Source organism: Saccostrea cucullata, unplaced genomic scaffold (assembly GCF_032062105.1).
Source record: "Saccostrea cucullata isolate Sc308-1 unplaced genomic scaffold, CSIRO_AGI_Scuc_v1 ctg2976, whole genome shotgun sequence".
Taxonomy (NCBI): domain Eukaryota; kingdom Metazoa; phylum Mollusca; class Bivalvia; order Ostreida; family Ostreidae; genus Saccostrea; species Saccostrea cuccullata.
In genome coordinates, this window is record NW_026939970.1 from 28,405 (window position 1) to 37,708 (window position 9,304).

Genomic DNA, 9,304 nt, shown 5'->3' on the forward strand with positions numbered 1-9,304 from the left:
CGTGAATTGTTTTATTTTTCAACGTCATAAAAATCGTGTTCCGAAACGTTCCATGAATATTACACGACCGTGACCCGGAAATGGAGAAAATGATTCGTAACTGGGGAAGCTAGGCCTTGCTGAAATACCCCTGTAAATATTGTTCCCGTGTAGCTACTTTGAAAACAAAAAGGTTTTTGGATGACTCACTATTTGTTCTTTCAATACATATATTGCATAAAATATAAATCGAACAGCTTTGCAAAATATCAACGAAACACCCTGACGTGACCCGGATTTGGCGACTTCACTGTAGCACAAGACGCTCTGTTGACCGTCAATATAAGATTGTCTATTAGTTGAATGATATATATATTTTCATCAGGTGCTCAAGTATTAGCTGGGCATGCTTTCTACGTAAGTACGCGGTGCAACACCAATAATGTAAAAAGCTGTTAATAGAAAATCGGCAGAATGACATGTACAATAAAATGAAAATAGGTGTGTCATCGAACGCTATAAACAATTACAGTCTGTGAGAGGAATATATCACATGCTAAAAAAGTTATTTTGTAGTTTGTTTGTCTGTGTTTTTTGTTCAAAAAATCACCATCGGTTTTCGACAATCACAAGGCCTTTGGACGTTTTCCAACTTAACTAGGCAAAGAATACTGAGCAAGAGTGGGCGGGTCCTAATCAACCAATTAAAACGCATGTTTTATGGAATGAAACCCGTGATTTAGATTGTTCAGTTGTCAAATCCAATAGTGTCAGCACTCAAGGCAACGCTATTTCGCCTGCAGTGTAATACTTTCAGGCGAGATTTGCGATAGGTCATCACAAAGTGAATCAAACTTATAGTCAATAGTCATCACTCTAGTTGTTCAAAGTTTCCATAGTGATAAAAGTTACCTGTATAGTTTATCAAACTAGTTATTACTGAAGTCAATGCACGTTTCGAAGTTATCATGGTTAACTATAGTTTTCAAAGTTTCACGTTTTTACTATATTAACTAAAAGAAGGGTGGGCGATCAAACACAATCTGAACGTCAGATTCCTTCCTCCATCAAGGTCTTCAGAACAAATGGATGCCAACAGAGACTTTTCCCTGGCAGGTCTTTCACAGGCGTCTCCATATGAGTGAAACAGTCTTCGAGAGGGACGTTGAACAATATACAATCAATCACCTGTCACACACTGGTCACGGCACCATATGTAACTGGGGGATACAAATGTACATGTAGCAACTAGGTCGTGATTCGAACCCGGATCCCTAATTCTCGATTCAGGTGTCTTAACAGCACAGTTATCTGGTCACCGGTGATAAAAAAAAAAAACTGTCGGCTGATTTCTGCCACTTCTACAAAACTTTCATCGATGGGCCATGAAATTTCCAATTGTTGAAATACGCCTTATCGCCCGTCAAATTTACGAACTGTCTTTATGTGTTCATTAGCAGAAGAGACAAGATTTTTAGGGATTGTATACATTATAATACTATGTCGTAATTAGAGATACACCATCACCCTAGAACCAATCAATTGTAGTTTCCTGGTTAAAGATGAACAACGACCAGAATTTAATAACAATCATTCCCACAAAAGACATTCTGATCTACAACTAAACACGTTTTCTTTCCTTGAATGAAAATAACCATACTCTGATAATTATTTGCAGGTTACTTTATTTCGAAAGCTAAATTAAACATTTAAAAGTGCATTAATTTTGTACGATTGGTATACGTAATTCAATTATCGATGTAAGACTGACACACATAAAGAAGCTGAGAAACATAAATATTTGACCCGAGAAACGTTAAAAAAAATTATTTAGATATACTATCGATGGTAAAAAGTGACAGTTTTCAAATCATATAGCAAAGAAAAATGATCATAAAGTAATATACATAAAGATTATTTTTTTTATTGTCAGAAAATGTCTTTCAAACAAACAATGAAAACATTTCAGTAACTCTTCTAAGAAGTCCCTTTGAAGTTGTACTACATAAGAATTACTTAAGTGTTATCTCAAGCTCAAATAATACCAATAATTCGAAAGCAATTGTTACAGTAAAGCAGTTGTCTTCATAATTAACAAAGAGAGCAACAATCCTACAGTAAATGTGAGTTTGCCAGTTTCTGGTCCTCCGGTACCACTAACAAGGACTTGTACTGCCAAAAAATAAAGAATAAAAAATATGAATAAAAAAAATAATAAATAAGGCATTTAAAAAATTGGCAAACAATTCAAGTCATTGCTTATTTTGAAACGATGAAAAAAATAATCATCTCCAGCTGCGGGACGTGGAGACTGGTCCTTCGACTGAAACCCTTTAGACTCAGATCTAGTCCTGCAGAAGGCACGAAAAAGATCCCTCGCTGCTCGATGTCCCTGAGTGCCGAGTTTTATGAACCGGCACGTGTTAAAATCAATTAAAATTGTTAAATTATATTTGTGAAATAAAAAATAAATTCTCACTGCATCCATATCTCTTCCTGTTGTTCTCCATTTCATCTATAGTGGTTCCAGCTTGGTTTTTCACCAGATTAGAATTCATAACATTAGGATAGGATTCACATGCAGTATGAACTTTGTCCAAACAGTTTAGGTAGTCCTCCGCGGCGCTGTGTAAGGAAAGAGTAAATATGATGAAACGGTTTGCTTGATCAAATATTATCTTAATCCAGTATCGAATGGGGAAAAGAATGTAAGAATGAGGATAACGTTTAGAAAATCCGAACAATTATGTAAAGTTGGTTGTTTGATCGAAATGTTTGGTAAAAAAGCATCTCGCAGTATCTTATTTCTCAGATTCATAATAATATCTATATCAATCAAGAACAAACTGGTCTTTTTAGTCCCTGAGGACTTTGACAATTTCATGCCAGCGTTTATCATCAATTGCATATAATGTAATATAGAACAAACCTGCAAGAAAACACGTGCCCTGTCGCTTTCTGTTGATAGTCCCCGTCACATTTTAGCTTCTCGGATAACGAACAATTCTGGGATTCGCAACCTGAAATATGGAAAAACAAAGATGTTTCTGTGAAACACTATGAACCCGGTAGAACCAAAGTTCGAGTTAGCTATGTTTTGCATCTAGGTCAAGGCTGCAAAGCCATTTTATTTGAAAGAGCCTAATCAGTGGAAAAATCATATTACATATGAATTCTCTATCTCTCATGGTTCAAAGTTAGGGAGAAGGTTAAAGTTGATGACCGACAGACAGGACGAAACAATATGAACCCCTTATCTATCGGTACAATTTATGTTAATTTTGAAACATTAAACATTTATTGACTTAGTTCGAGGGCAACATGCGGTTTTCGGTCCTAAGAACCAAACAGTTTGGTTCAAGGGTCGACGCAACGCATTCTACCCGAGAACAAAGTCAATAAATGTCACTGTTAAACACCAACAAATGAAAATGAGATTTAGCTCCGCCCATTCTGTGACGTAATTGGTTCAACATCTCGACCGGTCCAACATCTCGTTCAGTGGTCAAGCATTGATTTTTTTTTTTATGCTACCTCAGCAGAACATCAGAAATTTAGACTTTTTTTCGTATCGATTTGTAGAAGAACAAATTTTTAAAGGTATAAGAACGTATATTACTTTTACTTCAACAATATACTCCTTCCTCTTACCTGTAGGGAAAATGGCGATTAGAGCACAGCATGTCAGAAATTTAACGATCAAAAGTATCGACATTTCTGTTGCCTTCCTGTTTAAAAGAAATATTGTGTTATGATAAAGTATATACTAATCTTTTCAGTTTTTGGCCAATAACAATATGTTTAAACATGGAGGGAAGATCCGAGAGCTACAGTACCATCGACTAGAATGAGTTTTTTTTATAAGGCACACAAAGTGCAGGTTTTACTGATCTATTTTCCTTTTATCTTATATTTTAATGTATGAATATATATTAAAGTTTAAATGGATAATTTCATGAAATTTCAGCATATATAAAGCGAATGTATATATACATATATGAGTAAAAAATATTTTCAGCATGTATCATACATTAAAGAGATTTTATATACAAATACGAGTCTGTCTGCATGTGAATCAGTGACAATGAAATTTAACGACAACAAAAACAAAAGTAAAATTTTTAATTTTCAAGCCCAAATTCATACTTGATAAACATTTATCCCTCCTTCTAATCTCTTGGGAAATTCATGCAAATAAGACTTTACAGGTTATAAAGTGTTGACAGATTGTGCAAAATACCTTCTTTTAACTCGAAGTCGGTGGATGTTTGTTTGCTGTCGTCAGAAGATACAAATAAATGGACACTCCTCAATTTTTATATATGTAGGCAAAATAACTTATCTTGCGATAAGTTGTATTTATTGTATTTTAAAAAGGACATTTGCTTATAATAAAGCTTTTCATGTAAAAAAAAAAAATAGTCCCATTAAAAATATCGATGTATATTTTATCAAATGAAAAGTTGTTTACATAACAATTAAAAAATACCAGCTTTTTAAAAAGAAATTATGAAGTTCGAAAAAAGTTTAAAGATAATTTGAAAAGTACTTTCAATTATTCAAAATGAATTATTATGAGTTATTTGAGTATTCATGAGACGAAAGTAATCGTTCAATTATAAATGCGTTAGTTTGCATATTTGATAGCAAGAAAGACTTCGCTATTACCTCCTGGGTCGATAAATTTAAATATGTCGGGCCTTATGCACCACTGACAATTTGCATACACTTACATGTACAACGTAAACACAGCTATTAAGGTTTCCTTTAATTTTCTGATAATTACATCTTGAAAAAGTACATAGAGAAAATTTGACTTGTTTTCGACTTTTTTTTTAAATTTTCGAATATTACATGTGTATTGTCAAAAAGGTAATAATTCCGGTTTTAATATGAAAGGCTGAGGGATAATTAAAGTATAGTTTTAATTAAAGGCGACGCTACCCCGCCTATCAAACAAAACAAAACGTTTATGTGAGTGCTCTTGCATAACGAGAAAATTGCAAACTATATATAAACATGATAAACGCATAAAACATTACGTTCAAACAAGAAGGCCATCACTCGATCCGATTTATTTAAAAACATGTTAGGGTTACTTTACTGATAACATGTTATGAATATATAACATATATAATTTCTTTTGCATAAGGAAGATATGATGGACCAAACACGAATTATGATTTTTTTTTCCTTCCATAACAATTTCCGTGGCCTTGCGATTCCATTGAGCAGACACGCGTTTATACACGTACAACTTGATTGTTAATACCGTTTCAATGAACCGAAATATGTCCTCGCAATACAATGAAATTAAAACCAATTGGATTTAGGTTATAAGTCATGAGACTGATTCCTGGACAAAATCCGTTCTTGAGCGTAAAAGGGAGGGGGGGGGGGAGGGTAAGGAATTTTTTGGGGTAAAAGTAAGTAGTGGCGTTGTGGGCTCGTAATAAAACGTTAAAAGGTAAAGGTGCCATATTCTTTCTGGTCTTCCAATAGAACGTCCAAGAATTGGTAAATCAGCTTTCCGAAATTATTAAAGATGATGGTGAATAACAAACATAATTTTAACACTATCTAATGAGGCTTAATCGCGGTGAATGTGGTCGGTAGAGCATCGGGCTACCAAACTTAAGAAATTATAAAGGACATAAATATTTGTAAGATTAAGAGTAAACAATAGTTGACCTATGTCAAAAGTTTAGTTAATTGATGGACAGGTGTGTTTCTTTGACAGAATGGACATGAAAGAGGTTATAAAGTAATTACCCCCGGTATAAAAATAAAGTTCTTGATACAATACTAACAAATCCCGATGCATTAACACCTAATGAGCGGATTCATTTTGCAGTGTCAATTAGACTGTCCTTATCCTGTTTCAAAGGAAATGATATATTAAATAAAACATAATTCAATATTAACACAAGGTAAAAACAGATAAACGATAACAAAAAAATCGGCACTTTCTTTGTCATTTTTCAAACTCGAGTTACCTGTCCTTAAAACACAACATCGTACAACTCAATTATAAATGGTTAATCTTTTTAAGAAATTTATTCAAGGTATGCATATTAATTAATTATTATTTTTGATCATTTCATGTACCTATAAATCTATCTTCATGTGCAACTTGAAAATTAGTTTGAAGGCAGGCCTTCAGTTATAAAATCAAGAAAAATGCTTGTGTGTTAATGTACGGTTTTTATTCTTTTTTTTTACGAATCAATTTTGATAGTTAAAAGCTGAACACGATTCGTAAAAGGAATAAGTTCGCCATTTTTGTTCGGAGAATTGCTATACCTACAGAACCCTATACAAAGGGCAGAGCATTGTCACTTTTCAGTAATGTAATCAGTCGACATCGGTGTAGAAGGACATATGATATACAGCACTCGGTAGAGACAATAATAACGCAATACTTCGTCTGACGCAGGAAAGTAAGATTTATTTGAATATAAAAATAGTCCCGCTTATAACCGCTTATCATTAAAACCTTCCTTTCACAAACACCAGGCGTATAAAGTTCATCACAATGAAAAATTGAATCCTCTTAAACTATACATCTATAATGTCCATGATTGTCCTTCACACTCACATTCTATCCTTCCTGGATGACAGCTGAAGAAAACGGATTTTGATCCTGAATGTCTTTATTATAAAACCGATGGAATGAAGAAGCTGAAGACCAGTTCGCTGCTGACAGTATGTCCATTAAGGTGACTCCCTACAGGTAAGCTGTTGCACATGATGCGCCCCTGAAAGAATGTGGTTGAAATATAAAAATATCCATACCAAAAAGTCCCAACACTCTTTTTAGCCATCTTGCTATTGAACTCGATGTTACTTTTAAAATGTCTTAAAAGAAATTAAAAGTTTAGAAGATCTTTTTTTCTTTTGTTCTCTCTAAGTAGTGTTTTAATGTAAACAGAGGGCAAATGGATTTATCGTGAAATGCATCTATTTTTATCAATGAATTCATATTTCCCAATTTTGAAGTTTTTTTGCAAATCCTGAGTAGAAAAGCTTTTAAAGTTTTCTGTAATATTCATATTGTCAACATTCATTAAACTCACAGTCTGAGATCTTTGAGCTGAAGTCAAAACTAATAGTGCGGTAGTCTTATAAGTCAGCATTCCCAGTTTTAATTCATTTATTATTCCAAAGAGCCAAAGGAATTTGAACTACCCTATATATAATGGATTCCTAAACTTTATAAAAATCCGTCCAAACAAAGATACATTGCGGGTTCCAGTCAATGTTCAACCAAGTCTCTTTCGTTACTCCTCGCTAAGATATCGACAGAAGTGAAGGAAAAACTTCAGGAGTACTGTGCAACTATATATTCAAGAAGTGGTGTGAATCAGATGTGGATACTCCAAAGAACTTTTGGACAATTTGAAATCACAAGGTTTTACAAAAATCAACAGCTTAAAAACTTACGACTTTTCAACTTTATATACAACCATTCCCCACTTTTAATTAAAGTCCAGGCTTTTTGATATCATTGCCAGCTGCTTTCTTTAATAAAAATGGAACTCGTAAATTTACTTACCTGGTCATTGGTCATTTACAAAATTGTTTTGTTAAAACAGATTCTGATTGCACACAAAAGTACTAAGTTGACATCAAAGAAATGCTCGAGTTTTAGATTGACAATATCTGCGTGGTTTTTGTAGACCAGGTATTCCAACAATCTATTGGAATTCCAATGGGTACCAATTGCGCTCCGTTATAAGCGGGACTATTTTTATATTCAAATGAAGCAGAATTTGTGGAAACTCTTATGCGTAAAAAGAAGAAAACACTTGCTGTGGCCTTCAACTCGACATTTAGATATATCGACGACATATTGTGAATTATCAATTGTGATTTCCATTCCTACGTCGATACGATATATCATGGTGAGTTCGAGATAATAGATACCAAAGAGTCTGACACATCTGCTTCATACTTGGATATTTTACTCGAAAAAGACATTAATGGTAATCTAACAACCAAGCTATATGATGAACGTGATGACTTTAACTTTTCTATCGTCAACTTCCCTTACTTATACAGCAATATACCTTCGTCACCTGCATACGGAGTGTATATATTTCAGTTGATTCGAGCTTCCTCTACGTATGAACAATTTCTAAAACGAGGTAAATTATTGACAAGCAAGTTGATGAAACAAGAATATCAGCCGTCTCGTTTAAAGTCATCATTTCGTAAGTTCTGTGGTCGATACAATGACCTTGTCAGCAAATACAATTAATCATTGAGTCAAACGCTGACTGACGTTTTTCATACTAATACTTGTTAGTCCATTATTTATGTACTAAATTGACGACGGATTTTTCCGTTATTTCCTGATTATGACAACGAGCACACGGCGGGTGTGACCGGTCAGCAGGGGATGCTTACTCCTCCATGGCACCTGATTCCACCTCTGATGTTTCGGAGGTCCGTGTTTGCTCTGCTCTTATTTTGTATTGTTTTATGGACTTTGAGATTGAATACTGTTTGTTATCTCCATATCCTTCCCTTAATGGGAATTGTTTTGCTGGAAAACTAGACTTTTTGCACATCCCAAAATGATCTGTATTTTGGAATGGGTGGAGAGATTAAATATTCCTTTCAAGAATCCAGCAATGAAAGCATTATCTACAAATTTAGAGTTTCCAAGGGACGCTACAGTTTGTGAAATAGCACAATTATGTGTATTGGTGCAACTGTGAGATTTACTTTCTAAAAAAAGAGTTGTCAAATAATTAACAATGTTTAATTCATTTGGTGCATTCCGATCAACATATTTTTTACTACAACAATGCATCCAAGCTTTCCATGGATATTGGTACTGTTTAGCAGTGGAGTTTCTCTACGATTTTGCCATGATTTTTGAAGCTTCTTTTGAAACTTATTTCTTTTGGAAATATCTCCGGATACACAACAACCTATCAGAAATAACTTTCTCTTGTTCATTGGGTGTAGAGCATTGTTGTGTGCTACAGTTAGCAAACCTTTCTGAAATGGTAGCTTGACTGGAAAGTCTATTAAAGCTGCTAGTAATGTGGGGAACCAAGTTTGAGTCGTCCATAATTGACATACTAACAGCACTCTTTTTACCTGTTCGTCCTCTATTTTCTGCAACACTTGCCATCCGACTGAAAGGTGAGAAAATCTATGAGTCAATTAGGTTATTCCATGATAAAGAAAATGCATCAAATTCAACTGCATTTGGATCGGGAAACCATGATACATAATGATATATAATTATCAGGTAATTGTGTATTCAATACAGATGCAAGAAGATCAATCTTAGGTTTAAATAATTTTCTAC

At 34.1% G+C, this 9,304-nt stretch overlaps 1 protein-coding gene across 1 annotated transcript; it reads right to left on the reverse strand.

The window, feature by feature from the left end:
* Positions 1-1,658: 1,658 nt before the first annotated feature.
* Positions 1,659-4,297, reverse strand: LOC134254365 (uncharacterized). Its single transcript, XM_062736895.1, has 5 exons — positions 4,220-4,297; positions 3,631-3,707; positions 2,909-2,999; positions 2,459-2,604; positions 1,659-2,151 (listed from the first exon to the last, which is right to left on the reverse strand). The coding sequence occupies exons 2-5, from the start codon at positions 3,692-3,694 to the stop codon at positions 2,045-2,047; spliced, it is 408 nt and encodes a 135-aa protein (XP_062592879.1). The 5' UTR covers positions 3,695-3,707; positions 4,220-4,297; the 3' UTR covers positions 1,659-2,044.
* Positions 4,298-9,304: the final 5,007 nt, after the last annotated feature.

Coding starts and splice junctions, on each gene's coding strand:
- LOC134254365 (XM_062736895.1), bottom strand. CDS start 3,694: ATGTCGATACTTTTGATCGTTAAATTTCTGACATGCTGTGCTCTAATC. Junction 2,605..2,908: donor GGGCACGTGTTTTCTTGCAG/GTTTGTTCTATA, acceptor TTCCTTACACAG/CGCCGCGGAGGACTACCTAA. Junction 2,152..2,458: donor CAGGAAGAGATATGGATGCA/GTGAGAATTTAT, acceptor ATTTTTTGGCAG/TACAAGTCCTTGTTAGTGGT.